Source organism: Rhinichthys klamathensis, unplaced genomic scaffold (genome assembly GCF_029890125.1).
Source record: "Rhinichthys klamathensis goyatoka isolate OS25496 unplaced genomic scaffold, OSU_Roscu_1.1 h1tg000001l_1, whole genome shotgun sequence".
Classification (NCBI taxonomy): domain Eukaryota; kingdom Metazoa; phylum Chordata; class Actinopteri; order Cypriniformes; family Leuciscidae; genus Rhinichthys; species Rhinichthys klamathensis.
This window is the reverse complement of record NW_026606555.1, coordinates 6,535,245-6,551,313: the sequence shown is the minus strand read 5'-3', so window position 1 is coordinate 6,551,313 and position 16,069 is coordinate 6,535,245. Positions and strand designations below refer to the sequence as shown.

Sequence of the window (16,069 nt, the reverse complement as noted above, 5' to 3'; positions counted from 1 at the left end):
TTTCTAGACAGTTTATGTGCCACACCTTCTCTGTGTGCATCCAGACACCGAAAGCCGGTCTGCCATCACAAAGGGCTCCCAAGCTCATGCTTGATGCCGGTCTGCCGAGAAGGAGTAAAGAGAAATCTCCAGTTTGCATGCTTGAACGTTGTGACAGTTTTTGCGTCCTGTCCCATTGTTACACCCTGTTTGTACGAGGGCCCTTTGCATCTGCGGGTTGTCAGGTTGCGCAGCAGACCCGTGTGCTAAGCATGAAACGGTACATGGTCTTTTAAACAGAGCTGAAGCGGCTGCAATGAAGCAGGCCCAGCCGATATACTGTCGCCCGTGTGTTCTTTTAAAGCATTTCAAAAAGAGGTTCCCCTAATTCAAACATTGTGAATAAATTCATTATGACCTACCAGTGCTCAGGTAAGAGGTGGGCTCTTATAGATTTGGAATTGAGACACACGCCCAGGAAAGAGCTTAATTTACTGAACATTCCTCTCTTTTCTTTGTTACATTGTAGCAAATATAAACAGTTAATTGGTTTCTCTTCTGTCTTCAGTGGCCAAGCACTCAAATTTGGCAGATGCGGCTCTGGCAGGTCTGGCCAGCAAAGAGAACTTTAAGAAAGTCAATCTGCGAAGCGTGAAGTCTACAGAGGTGGTGACCAACAACAGCGCTGTGCCTTTCCACAAGCTCATGCTTATCCACATTAAAGGTGAAGCGGTCAATGATCATGCAAAATATCAGTGCAAGTGTTTATGTCCTAAATGCGCATGTTGTGGTTTTAATCACTGGCTTGTAACACTTGTCTGTTAATTCACGCAGGCCGCAGGCATGTTCAGGTGCGTCTGGCTGAACCCACTGCTCGCTCTCTGAACAGCGGAGACTGCTATCTGCTCATCACTCCCAAACACTGCTTTTTCTGGAGTGGAGAATTTGCCAATGTCATCGAAAAAGCTAAGGTACTACCACAAAGTAAATAAAAATCCATGCCTATTCTATATATAATAAGGTATTACACCAGTGTTAGTTTAGCATTGTTTATATACTATTATAGTATTTATTAATATTTTGAATTAAATATAATTTTTTATATTTTCATTTGAAATCCTTTAAAAATGTTTTCTCTTAAAAACACTTTTTCCCATAATTTTATTTAGCTTTAATACATTTTTTTTATTGTTTTAGTACTTCAGCTCAAACTTATTTATTACAGTTAGTTGCTATGGCAACACATTACATTTGTCTTTTTAAGTTTTTCATCTATTATTTATTTCAATTTACTTAAACTACCGAAAATTATTTTAAGTAGTTTTATTTAACAATAACAACAGATGAGATTTTTTTACAAGTAGTGACCCATTCTGTGTGTTTGTGTGTGTGTTGTTTAACCTACATTGAGAGGACCAAATGTCTCCACAAAGATAGTAAAATTGTCACGTGGTTGGAGGAACGAACCCAAGCGCAGACAGCAAATAACTCAAAACGGGGTTTATTGATGACAAAACAGAAAACAAAACCCACGATGGGGCAAAACAAGACAGGTTAAACTAATAAAACAAGACGGTCAACAGGTACTCACAGCTTGATACGATAGACAAGATTCACAGAAAGTTTGACAAGGATCTTGACACAGTTTTGATAATGAACCGACAAAGGACAGCAAACACAAGGGGATAATATAGGGAGACACTAATGACACGAACAGGTGAAACTGACTAGACAATAATGACAAGATGAGGATAACAAGGGGGCGGGGTTACGTAATGAGACAACACAAGCACATGGCCCAAACAACAGGCCATGCGTTTGTACACAAAACATGGTTCTGCCATGATCCTGCCACAAGCCTAGGAAAATCAAGAGCATGATGGCAGAATCATGACAGAACCCCCACCTTAAGGAGCGGCTTCCAGACGCTCCTCAAAGGGACACTAAGCACAAGACAAGACAGAACGAGACATGGACAAAAACCAACAAAACATAGCGAACATCAACAACAGCATACATGAATAAACTAACAGGATTCGGGTGAAACATCAAAAACAACATACAAGGCAGGGGAGGAGGAAAAACAGAGTTCATGGGGGTTGGTCCAGGGTGGATAGGAGGACTGGGGGTCTTGGGTCCACGGGATGAGGGCTGAGGACGAGGACTCTGGGCAGGTTTAGACGGAGAAACACGAGGAGAGGTTTTGGGGAAAACAGTCCGGGGCTTAATGATGACAGGGACGGCCGGGGAAACACACACAGGTACTGTAGATGACAGGACAGGAAACTTGACTGGGAAAACAGGAGGCAACAAAACAGGTGGGGTAACAGGCGGTTGAAGAGCAGGAACAGGCGCCAGGCTCTCAGCAACAGACCTGGAACCAGCGCTCCCTGATGTCGAATCGGACTCGACACTCTCCATCTCCAACTCAGTAACGTTAAGAGGCGTCGACTGTAGCCGACTCTGGGACAGCACTTACAGGAACAGGCTCTGGAACAGCGCCTGCAGTAGCGGGCTCTGGTGCAGCGCTTGTAGTAGCGGGCTCTGGAACAGCGCTTGCAGTAGCGGGCTCTGGAACAGCGCTTGACGAAGGACGGGAGGCTCCCCTCCTCCTCCTCCTCTTTCTCCTAGGTCGGGAAGCAGAGACCACAGCCGGAACTGAGATGGGTTGGGGAAGCACAGTGGGAACTGTGTCGGGCGAAGGAGGGGCTTTCTCTGGCAGGATTGACTCCGTCGCCGAGGACTCTGAAGGAGAGTCCCACGAGGACCGTCTCCCTCGAAGACCGAAGGGGGTAGATGGAGTGCCAGGAGTCGTGGGGGAACCAGCCTGGTCCCCAAGCGTCGCGACGCCTATCATTCGACCCTCGGGAATGATAGGCAGGCAGAAGGTGAAGACCTCGAGGATGCCGCCTCGGACTCCTCCCGGGAGAAATGGTCATACAGTCGAGAGAAGTTTGACAAGATCCACTCACCCTCGGGTGAGTAAGGAAGGGTGACACTCTTCTTGTTGAGGGGGGAAGACAACCAGACTTCTTCAAGGGGGTCCGGACGACACTTGGCAGGGAAGGACAAACGGTCTGCTGGGTTCTTCTTTGGTCGGTTCATTCTGTCACGTGGTTGGAGGAACGAACCCAAGCGCAGACAGCAAATAACTCAAAACGGGGTTTATTGATGACAAAACAGAAAACAAAACCCACGATGGGGCAAAACAAGACAGGTTAAACTAATAAAACACCTTTACAAAAGACGGTCAACAGGTACTCACAGCTTGATACGATAGACAAGATTCACAGAAAGTTTGACAAGGATCTTGACACAGTTTTGACAATGAACCGACAAAGGACAGCAAACACAAGGGGATAATATAGAGAGACACTAATGACACGAACAGGTGAAACTGACTAGACAATAATGACAAGACGAGGATAACAAGGGGGAGGGGTTACGTAACGAGACAACACAAGCACATGGCCCAAACAACAGGCCATGCGCTTGTACACAAAACATGGTTCTGCCATGATCCTGCCACAAGCCTTGGAAAATCAAGAGCATGATGGCAGAATCATGACAAAAATGTGACATTGTGGGGCCATTTGGCCGGGCCCCACGAGGAAAACACCTTATAAATCATACCAAACTGATTTTTTTTTTTTTATATGTAAAAATGCAGAGTTTTCTGTGGTGGGTAGGGTTAGTGTAGGGGGATAGAATATACAGTTTGTACAGTACAAACCATTTTGTCTATGGAAAGTGAAGATATAAAAACAAGTTTGTGTCAAATTGTGTGTGTGTGTGTGTGTATCAGAGCTCAGAGATGGCTCAGTACATCCAGACGAAGAGAGATCTGGGCTGCAAAGCTCCTCAGATCACCGTGCTGGAGGAGGGAATCAACACAGAGAACCGTTCGGCCAAAGAGTTCTGGAGTCTGTTGGGAGGAAAGACTGAGTACAGAGGTACAGGCACTTACAAAAACACTTATCCTGCCAGGCCCTGCACATGAAGCACAGATGTTGAAATGACAATATTTCATTCACCTTAAATGCACACATTCATTTGTAATTTTGTATATACAGACCATTGACTCTAGGCCAGAATTTACTAATGTTGCATAATCAAGTTCAGTTTATCCTCCATTCTTGCAGTATTTTGGTGCTGGTCTACTTGTTGTTTTTGGAGTTTAGATTGCCATAGTTTACACTAACTTCCTCAGAACCTCCATGAAGTTTGTTCCTTCTCTTTCTTCAAAAGAATGGTGTTTTTTCTTGACACACTGCATTTGAATAACCATGTTGTTCCCATGCTATATCCACGTTTTACCCCTTATTCTTTGCTGAATTTAGTGGAAAATTATGAAAATTCCAGAACTACACACTTACTGGTAAAATCAAAAAGCTATTCACAGGACTGTGAGGGTGAGGCTTAACATACTGTATTTTAATGTCCATTATCAGATTGCATACAAGTGGGTAAAAATCGGTTTTGTCCAACAGTATTTCTGGCTAGATATTTAGTTTTACTCAGGAATATGTGAGAATATGTGAAATTATGGAAGTTAAATGCATGTTAAACACAAATTTAAATGGATGCAGCTTGCTTTGTGGAGAGTTTTTTACGTGTGTGCGTGTGTGTTTTACAGGTGCAGGGGAGCCAGAGGAAGATGAACTGTATGAGAGTGCTGTAGTAGAGTCAAACTGTGTCTACAGGCTGGTGGAGGATAAGCTGGTTCCTTATGAGGAGGCCTGGGCATCCATTCCCAGTGTCTCTCTTCTCAACTCTAAGGAGGTGTCAAATTTATAGGCTCTTCTATGCAGTTTTGTCCTATTGTGGATGATCAGTGTGTGTGTGTGTGTGTGTGTGTGTGTGTGTTGGTTAGGGATGGGACGATACACTTAAACTCACGATACGATGCACCTCGATATGCCAGGGTCACGATACGATACGTCACGATACGATATCAAAAAAGGAAAAAAAAGAAAAAAACATTACTGTATAACAACAACTTATTTATTTTTGTTTCAGCTGCACACAGGGAAACACAAGGCCTAACTGGCCAAACACAAACAAGAACACTCCCTTAGTGCTGCTCTAATCCTAGGTTAAGTTATCTCAGGACTGGTTCTTCTTAAAAAAAACTAACATATCAACATGTTCTGGTGTAATCAGTGATCTTTGAGCAGACACAATGTCTCCTGCTGTGGAAAAGACACGCTCACTGGGCACTGATGTAGCATACCGTAAAACTTCAAATAATAGCCGAGTCCCAAATAGACGCCTGTCTCTTTTACACGCCTGGTGTGGCTGCAGGTTTGGGTAAATAAAGGCCGGTCTCAAATAGAGGCCGGGTCTGTTTTTTAGTTTCGGGTTGTATTTAACCTTCTAAAACCCGTCAGATCATCCGCTTTTTGGCGGCCGCCAAAGCAAATGTGTGTCCTGCCAAAGCCTTTTTTGATCGGCGAGTGATGTAGAATTGACTGCTGTGCTTGACAGGGCGCATAACGAGCAGAGAGAGAGAGAGAGCGCCCCAGCCGCGCGCGCGCACTCTCACGTCTTCAAACAAAACGAGCGCTGTCTTGCTCTCTCTCCCTAGCGCATATTAATCAAAATCAATTGACACGATAGTAAAAGGTCGGAAGACCGCAGTTTCACGTGGAGCATTTGGAGATTTTTAGAGATTAGAGACTCTAGGCCTACACTCAATGAACAACATCTCAACACTAAATTATAAAGGCCGGTCTCATATAGACGCATGTCTCAAATACAAGCCGGTGCAGTTCGACGATTTGGGAAAATAAAAGCCCGGGCTATTATTTGAAGTTTTACGGTATATATATACATTTGACTCCATGGTCGGCTGTTTGGGGGCAAGGCAGTTGGTGCCAATGCTAATATTTGTTAGCTCGCTGTAGACTGCAGTGTTGTTGTTGCAACATGCGCTGTCTTGACGTGATGACGTACCGCACCGTTCCCCGGATATAAATTTTTTTTTCATTTAGTTTTACCCTGCTTGATCAGCAGATGGTGCTGCCAGCCTGCCACCATAGACTGTATGTCTGCCCCATATACATACACACATATAATACACTAAATTATTTATAGACTACGCAAATCATGCAGCAGTGCCATCTATCTTTATTTCGCGATCCATTTTTTTCGACCTCGATGCGTTTCGTCACGTTTTGTATCGCGATATTTTGTCAAACGATATTTCGTCCCATCCCTAGTGTTGGGATGGGAGAAGGTTGAAGAAACACGCACACGCAGGTCTCGCCTTCACTCATCTGTATTGAATGAGTTTTTGAACAATGTGTACAAGATGTATACATTTCAATATTCGTGCACTCATTAGATTCAGGACCACAGTCACAAGTATCTTCTTAATGCATTCTAAATTATCCTTTTAACTAAATTACCATATGCAATGTGAATTGTTTTAAACAAAGTTATCAAATTACATTTTAATACTCCTTTTTAAATGAGTTCTCACATAAAACGTACTCGGTTACCTAACGTAACCTCGGTTCTCTCTAGAGAGGGAACGAGTATTGCGTAAGTTTAGCTTACACTACGGGTAAAGTTCATCTTTGCTCGAGATATTGAAGCCAAAATTATCCTTAATTTTGTATATATTGTCAACGCAGTGCAGCAACTGCAGACCTAGAGCAGGCTGTCTAGCGTGCTCATTGGCTGCCCTGCGGCTACTGCAGCAGCCTACCAGTGAGCCTGGCGTGACGTCACGCCCAATGGTGGCGCTTCGCGCCCACTACGCGTCACAGCCCGCGCAAGGGGGTGTGGCTTAGCGTATAAAAGCGGGGCTCAGAGGCTGCTTCCCTGGTTTTCATGATCTGAAGCGAAAATTGCTCGTGGCGCTTAGCACGGCCGGTTACGCAATACTCGTTCCCTCTCTAGAGAGAACCGAGGTTACGTTAGGTAACCGAGTACGTTCTCTTACGAGAGGTTCTCTCGTATTGCGTAAGTTTAGCTTACGCTACGCGAACACTTTGTCAACGCCGTGCGCGCCCAGCATCCACTCTATGAGTCCCAACCCGGGGAACATTGAAAGTGGGAAATTCAGGCGGCCAGCAAGCGGGCCGACACATGTATAAACATAAGCACCCATGGGGAATGCAGAGCGGCGGCGCCGGGCTGCATGTACATGTATATCAACCCATATTAGTGCAGCTCAACCAGGAGAGCTAACGTTGAGGTAGCCTGCGCACCAGTGATGTGGGCAGATCATACACACATTAGACTGAAAGAAGTCTAGCCTGCAAGGCGGGAACTTCCAGATTATAGAATCTCACAAATGTAGACGGGGAGGCCCAGCCCGCCGCCATACAGATGTCGTGAATGGAAATTCCACTGGACCATGCCCACGACGAGGCCATGCCTCTTGTGGAATGAGCCCTGATACCCAGAGGGCATTGCAGACCTTTTGACGCGTAGGCAGCAGAAATCGCGTCCACTATCCATCTGGATAGGGACTGTTTCGAGCCGGCGAGACCTTTGGTGCGCCCGCCAAACGAAACGAAGAGCTGCTCGGAGCGTCTGAAGGGGGCGGAGCGCATAACGTAAGCTCTCAGTGCCCTGACAGGGCAGAGGAGGCTGTCGCTGCTCACGCTGTCGGATGCTGGCAGAGCCGACAGAGAAATGACCTGTGCTCTGAAGGGAGTGCCAATCACCTTCGGGACATAGCCATGTCTCGGTTTGAGGATGACTTTAGAGTCATTCGGGCCAAACTCAAGGCACGCTGCACTAACAGATAGCGCGTGTAAGTCCCCCACACGTTTAACTGATGACAGAGCCAAAAGAAAAACGGTTTTGAGCGAGAGGTATTTTAGATTCGTTGAATCTAATGGTTCGAAGGGATGCATCTTTAGAGATCCCAAATAGGAACCGAAGGTGGGCACGGAGGGTTCATCCTTCTGGCTCCTCTTAACCCTCTGGGGACCAGAGTTTTTTTGGGGCCCTTGGGATGTTTTGACATGCACTGACATTTGTGCTTTTTTCAGTTATTTATAAACATGTTAATGGCAAAGGTGTAAATTCACTCTATATAGCACATACGGGGCTACCATGATATCTGAGCAACATGTATGTACATGTTTGTATTTTTAATAGAATAATGTTTATGCGTGGTTATTGAAAAAAATAAAAATGAAAGTTGCTGAAATAAGACCACAAAACACATATTGATTATTTCTTCACAAGACTTTTGAAAATTGTATCACATAGCCTAGAATATTTGCTCCAAAACTATGTGAGAATCATCCTGACTACTCATTCAGATAAGTCAATAAAGTCTTTTACATTTTTAATGACGTGTTTTGTTTGAGAAAGCTTTATGCAGGAGGCGTGATCTCTCATTAATATGTGTGGCATTCCACACCTGAGAAAGACAAAGACCCTCCCCATAATGGCCCTATTAGGTGCTATCAGGCCATATCATTATAGGAGCCTTGCACAAAGAATGAGGAGATTTAAAAAAGAATGGCTTTTAGATTGTTTGGATTTATATAAGGAAAATACAGGGTGCATACGTCTGGACACTTCTATCACACACCCTTCACCATATAGACATGTTTTTATTTCAGTTCAAAGTTAGAGTTGGAAACATCTTGAAAATAAAATTGTCTTTCTCCATAAATATCTTAGTTTGATCATACATATTTCAAAGTTGAGGATTCATTATTTTGATATAGCTTGAACAAACACTATAACATCTTAGTTGATTAGTTTATTGACAAAACATACTATATATTTAACATATGAGCAGAAACTCCTAAAAAAAGCTTATTTGATGTCTATTTTAGAGTAAAAACTTTATCCAAAACGAGTCAACGAAATGTTGTCTGTTATTTAGTCTGTAACAGTGCGTATCTGTGCGTTCATTCATTCATTCATTCATTCACACACACACACAAACATGATTCACATTTTAAACAGTATGCTATTTTTCCGTTTACAGACACTACCTTATTCTATATCGCGATTAGAACAAAGCACTTGCAAAAAACACTTACTTCTCAGCTGAATCTGTTCATCCTCGAAGTGAAAATAAACCCAGTGGTAAATGTCCCAGGATTGTTCCTCATATAGCCGCGCAAGACGACAGTAGATTAATCTGACTAAAAAATAATGTGTGTTTTCAGAGTTTATGGGCGTTAACGCGTCTCAATGTGTTGCTTCACATATTTGCGTTTGAATAGCGCGTGCTCTCCGTGGGCGTGTCACATTACCAGAGATAATCAGCTCGAGAACGATAATGAGACGGGCTGACACGTCTCTCTTTTTATATAGATGACATAAACGGAGAATATTAATTTTAGTTTTGAATCGGATCATTTAAAAGTACAAACTCAAATGATTTAAAAGATATATTGCTTATGGCTGGGTGAATAGTATTAGCTGAGTTGTGTTGAAGATTAGAGACGTGCTCCAGAAAAAAAGTTCACGGTGACTGAGAGGCAGAAGGCACACCCTGTTTATTTTCTTTATTTTACAAAAGCACAATATTTTATTTCGATTGTATGTGGGCACATAAAAAAGTAGACATTTACCAGATTATTTTTTCATATTTCTTAACTCTATATGAACAGAAATGATGGTAGTACTTTAAGTCTATTTTTCTGCTATGTGAAAAAAAACGAGCAAAACGCGCCGGCGCGTTTCTGGTCCCCAGAGGGTTAAGAAGCGGATGACCAGTGTCGTGGAAATTCTTTATCAACTTTAAATAACTATTGAAGGACAACTAGAGATCTCGAAAGTTACAAGCTTTTATTTCTTGCAAGAAAGGCAGTTCACACACAGACAGAGTCTGACATGAGAAGGGCAAAAGTCTTCTCCTTTCACAGAGTTTATATACCAAAAAGATCACCCTCCTTGATGTTATCCCCCTCCTCTTCTTATCTTTGGACTAAGGCCCCTGCACGTACACAGTTTTCAGTTCCCCTTATTCTAACACCCCTTGGCTGTACGCACACACTTACACACATGTCATTAAAAAATTGAGTATATTTTCCAATGCAACACCTTTTCTCTTAGTGCAAGCGAGCTTATCCGTTTTAGAGACAAAACAAATTGTTCTTCTGCGAATTCTCTTTTTAACTCGTCTTCAGTAAATAAGGAAGAAGATGCTATGCAGCTTGCAGTTTCTTTAACACCATATATGGTATAAGCTGGTTAGATTAAAAATTTCCATTACATTCCACCCCTTTTTCATATCTTGAAAACAAAATAAAACAGAAATACATTTTTAAAAGATTAAACAGAAATACAAATGAAACATTCTGAAAAGGAAAATAAATTAAACATTCTTTCATTTGAAATTTATCCATCACCATAGTCTATCCCCTATTCTCTCTTACTAGAGAACAACTATTACAACTATTAAATTTTATTAGCATCTATGATGTCTTTTTTTTTCAGTTATGTACCTAGTTTAGAGTCCCTATAATCTACAAAATTAAAAGATTTTCTTCTTCTTAATTTGTGTACCTGAAATATTTTCAAATTAATCAGTAATTAATCAAATCATGAGATCTATCTCAAAACTCAGTCGTACAGTTTGATTGAATCAAATGAAACATCAATAAACATCACACAAATAAGCTTAAACCATTAGTTGTCCAGGTCTGTGATCATCTCGTTGCCCCACGGACGTTCCATCTTCACCAGAATGATTCTTTGCGAACTGTTGTATGGGTTTTCCCTCGCTGGCAAGGGAGGTACGTTACTAGCACGTCCTTGATCCCCCACTTCACGCTGTGCGTTGTTGTCGGCGTTTGGGGTTGCTGAGGCTAGTTGGTGTAGCTTAAGTTGAGATGCTTGGACGGAGGTATCACGCTCTCCAACCCTGCTGATAGTTGCAAGATTCCCTCAGATCACAACCGCACTCCACTGGACCTTGTTTGTGGAGTGAGCCATTTCCTGGCTGCTTTCCCCTGTTAATGGAGACCTTAACTATTTTTGTTAGTGACAACATGTATTAACATAATCTGCTTGTCTGGCTGGTCGTCCTTTTTTGATGAGACCTGTGAAGTTTAATGTTAAACAGTAACAAGAAAACATTTTATACATTTGGAACAGAATCAGTTCTGTTCGATGGATCCATCATGACATCCTGTAGAAGGAAGAAGTTAATGTGGGGTTGACAGGGCAAGCTTTCTTGCTCTCTGCCTTCCCAAAGTTATACGCTGCGCATGTGTGGCACTGTTTCTTTCTGCCACAACAATAACCCATATTTGATTGACATCATTTATTTATCTCTGGGTTTCTCAGAACACCTTTTTTCATACATTCACATTCATACACATTCACACACCACTCTTTGATCAGAGCTAGTTCAATGTAGTCAATCATGACGTGACTAAAAAGTTTGTCTTGGGCTGGGATGCCCCACTAGTTTCATTGCCTGACCCTTACCCACATTATTTTTAGCGCAAATCATGCATCTGCTGCAGTACTCCTGGGCCACTATGGAAAAAAACTTTAAAACTTTTGTAAACCAGTTATTTTGCATACATTTCAGCATTCCTCCTTTTTTACATGTGGTCCAATCCATGTGTCAATCTTGCATAAGCTGAAAAGAAATGTTTAGGTAAACATGATTTGCCATCAGGTCCCATCCAGGTACCTTCAATGTAATTGTCCTCTGCATTTTTCCATTGTTTCTTGTCTAAGTCTGCGCTGAGTTGTTGCAAAGTCTGAATTGCACCCAGGCCTTCTGGGCGCTCAGCCAACTTAACCGCACGTGTCGCAGAAAGAGGAAGTCCCCTCTTCTGTCACCCTCTGACACGTCATCTTTGCAAGTTGTATGAGCTTGACATTTACAAACAGCAATAGCAGAGGGCAATAACAGACCGTCCAACAAATCTTTTACCAAGGAATGATTCAGGATCGGCTCACCATCAGCTTTCATGAACTTCCTATGTTTCCATAATGCCCCAAAATCGTGTACCACACCAAAAGCATATCTGGAGTCGGTGTAAATGGTGACACGTTTATCTTCAGCCAGGGTACATGCAGTGGTGAGTGCCACCAACTCAGGCCCCTGAACTGAAAAGGAAGGAGGCAAAGCTTCCTGAGCCAGGATATCGTTGGATGAGACCACAGCGTATCCAGCTCTGTTTTTTTCAAACTCGTCACGACTCGATGAGCTGTCCACGAATAAGATGAGATCAGAGTTTACCAAAGTCTCACTCTGCAAATCCACTCTTGGGTTGCAAACTTCTTCCAAAACACTAATACAACAATGAGGCTCCCCCTCCCCCTCGATGGGTAGAAGGGTGGCATGATTTAGCACTTTATCAGTATAACCTGAAATAAACATTCTACAATATGATGTCATACCAAAAAAAAGGACATAATTTGTTTCTTTGTTGTAGGTTTTGGAATATTCTGAATGGCTGTCACTCTTTTGTCTGAGAGTGACTTCCCTGCAGCTGACAGGACATGGCCTACGAAGGTGACAGACGTCTGTGCCACCGCCACTTTACAAGGGTTAAGCTTGTGTCCCTGTTCAGCCAGGTGTGTCAACAGAGCCACTGTTGCAACTTTGCATACCTCCATAGATGGACAGCATAGTAAAATATCGTCGACGTATTGCAACAGGGCAATGCCTTCTGGCAGGTGTAATGGCTCTAAGCTTCGTTTCAGCGCTTCATTATAAATTGTTGGGCTCTCGCAGTACCCTTGGCACAACCTCATAAATGTGTACGGTTTACCATTGTAATTGAAAGCGAACCAGAACTGCGAGTCTTTGTCAACTGGTACGCTGAAGAAGGCATTTGAAATCTCTACCACAGTGTAACAGACTGTCTTGTGCGGAATTTGAGACAGTATTGTATAAGAATTTTGGTACGTTCGGAGCTCTGGCCTGAACAGCATTGTTGACCGCATTGTTTTTTCACAGGAAAAATAGGTGTTCTGACAGGTGAATCTGGACACGGCACAATCACGCCCTTTTCCAGTAATGAATTGAATACTGGGGTGATACCATCAATAGCTTCTTGTTTTAGAGCATATTGCATTTTCTTAGGTCTGTAGTCACTTTTTGGAGTGGTTTTAACAGGGTCACACCCTTTAATCAGACCTACATCGTATTTGTCACGTGCCCTGAGTCCCTGTGGAACTGCTTCCATACCCTCAGGAATAGAAATTTCTTCATTTTTTTGTCATTGTATGATCCCACAACACTTCAACAGTCCTAATTCCCTTAATGTATTTTCTTAGTGACTGTTTGCAAAACCCTGTGCTCTCAGATTGCCACACATTTTTGTCAGTGGTTTGAATCCAATCTTTTAATGAGTCACATTGTTTTACAAAAGGCCCCAAGTCTCTCCACTTTGCAGTCTGTGGTTTTGCAAGTGAGATGTGAGGGACGGCCCCCTCCACATCATACAGAGATGCTTGGCTATCTGTCAATTCAATCTTCACCCCACAACACTTATCTGACCAAAATAGCTCTGAGGTCTGCAGTTCCTCAATCCCTACTTCAGTCCACTTTTCAGCAAAAATTACACCTGGCTCACTGCTAACATGACACTGTACAATGCAAATTACTTTCTTCCATGAAATCATGGTCAGGAGGCATCTTATTTGTGGCTTTTTTGGTTAGACCACATTGGGGAGTGCTCCATTCAAACGCATACATTATTTCAGCAGGCATTCGTATCATAGTCACATCTGCAGTGAGGCCACTGTCATCACAATACAAGTTCAACCTCAATTTACACATTAAATCTCTACCCAGCAGATTGCACGCAAAAGCATGCGGAAATGAGTGATCACCAATCTGACAAGACAAATCTGCTGTATATGGTTCCCTCACCAGATGCCCTGTGGCTCTTCTGGAGGTTGTCAATTTACCAGATAATACAGTTAAATCAGGCAATTGTTCATGTTTAATTATGGAGTTTGTTGCGCTGCTGTCAATTAAAACTTAATTTTCTTTCCCTCTACACTAATGTCAATCATTGGTAATTTTGCAAATGCTTTATACATTTGTTCAGTGTTTGCAAGCAAGATTTCTTCATTGCAAGAAGCAGAAATAGAAATAAAATTAAACATAGTTACCACCTGGGAGTCAGACCCCTCACCGTCGCTCCCCTCCCCCTTTCAATCTCCCTGATTCTTTGGTTATTGTTGTGGTTGCTGAAATCCTCCTTTCCTTGGAGGATTTGGACAGTCCCTTTTCCAGTGTCCCCTTTGTCTGCACTTAAAACAGGCTTCAGGGTCCATTACGGATCTGTTACTCGTTCCTCGTCCTCTTCCTCCCCGTCCTCTTCCTCTTCTACCTCGTCCTCCTCTTGGATGATCTTCCATCATCAAACCTCAAATTTTCAGCAGAGCAAGTTGAGTGTCTTTGTCAGTCATTTTCTGCTTATTCTTGGCTTGATCTCTCAGCAGCTGTTGTTGATGAGTTGCGTGTCGCCGGATTTCTTCCAGCCGCTCTTGTAGCCCACGCAAGATATTTTGCCCTTTTTCGACTCATTGAGATGGAGGAGTGTAGTCAGGAGGAGCAGAGGGGAAAGTAACTGAAGCTGTCAGGTTTGGATATACAGGGTGTAACTTATCATCTTTTTCCTCTTCCTCAGGGTGTTGCCCTTCAGCCGTTTCTGGTTGTCTTTGCGGTCCCATGTCAGGGGCCACTAGCTGTGGTTGGTGGGGGGAGTAGGGAGCCGGACAGCGGTCATCCTCAGCCAGGCGGGTTTTCATGCATCTCATTTCCTCGGAAGAATAAGAAACAGAGTTTAGTAAAGTTTTTCTGGCTTCTTCTGCCTTTGTACCTCTACTATCTGCACTTTCTAATGGTGCTAACACTGCATTTATCTGTTTTCTTTGTCTAATAGTTGCCTCATTTAACCATAAATCTATGATCCGAGCATCAAGGTTATAATTATCTTTTTCTTTTCTTTTAGGACTTGTTTTTGTCCAATTTTATTTAGTCTTTTGCAGATGGCTTACACTCAGACCTCATAAAAAACAAAAGAAAACATATTTTTCAAATCATCGGTGGTATCCTATGACGCCACCATGTTCCATATTTCTTTGTTTCTAATTCTAACCCTAACTATAGTTTGCTTTCGAGAAATCCACTGTCTCCAATGACTTTTTTACTATTAGTACTACCCATTTTTGGCACTATTTAGCCTTTTTTTAAATAACTTTCTGAAAATTTCCTGTGTGGTCACCACACTCTGCCAGTAATCCGTAACTACTGGTCTTTACTTTTGAGAACTTTCCCTGTGCGGTCACCGCACACCGGCCAGTAATCCTAATCTACTGGACTTTAATATGAGATACCCACATCCCACTCTGAGACTCCCACGTCTCATTGACCCTTTTGGGAAACGTGCACGTCTCACTGACCCTTTTGGAATATCTATTAGTGCCAAAAAATGTTTTCTCACCGTGCTTTTTGCAGCGTGATTTCTTTTATTCGGGATCGCGTCCACCTAGGCCTCCCGTGGTGTCCACAATTCTCCCGTCCCTCAAAGTTGGGGGTTGGAGCCACAGACTTCTTGTCTTTGGGATGATCAGTCAATTGCTTCTTCCACGGAGGTCATCAGTTTTGCGATCCCATCCTCGTTGCCATTTGTCGTGGAAATTCTTTATCGACTTTAAATAAACTTTAAATAACTATTGAAGGACAACTAGAGATCTCGAAAGTTATAAGCTTTTATTTCTTGCAAGAAAGGCAGTTCACACACAGACAGAGTCTGACATGAGAAGGGCAAAAGTCTTCTCCTTTCACAGAGTTTATATACCAAAAAGATCACCCTCCTTGATGTTATCCCCCTCCTCTTCTTATCTTTGGACTAAGGCCCCTGCACGTACACAGTTTTCAGTTCCCCTTCTTCTAACACCCCTTGGCTGTACGCACACACTTACACACATATGTCATTAAACAATTGAGTATATTTTCCAATGCAACACCTTTTCTCTTAGTGCAAGCGAGCTTATCCGTTTTAGAGACAAAACAAATTGTTCTTCTGCGAATGCTCTTTTTAACTCGTCTTCAGTAAATAAGGAAGAAGATGCTATGCAGCTTGCAGTTTCTTTAACACCATATATGGTATAAGCTGGTTAG

The 16,069-nt window shown here is 42.7% G+C and overlaps 1 protein-coding gene across 5 annotated transcripts in view; it reads left to right on the top strand.

Moving 5' to 3' along the window:
• svild (supervillin d) overlaps positions 1–16,069 on the top strand; it is a 290,646-nt gene that overhangs the window by 235,910 nt on the left and 38,667 nt on the right. For all 5 annotated transcript variants that reach the window (XM_056253248.1, XM_056253397.1, XM_056253194.1 and 2 more), the window contains 4 exons: positions 548–703; positions 814–950; positions 3,785–3,932; positions 4,616–4,761. In XM_056253248.1, the coding sequence (XP_056109223.1) occupies positions 548–703; positions 814–950; positions 3,785–3,932; positions 4,616–4,761 (587 nt within the window). The remainder of the gene's footprint in view (positions 1–547; positions 704–813; positions 951–3,784; positions 3,933–4,615; positions 4,762–16,069) is intronic.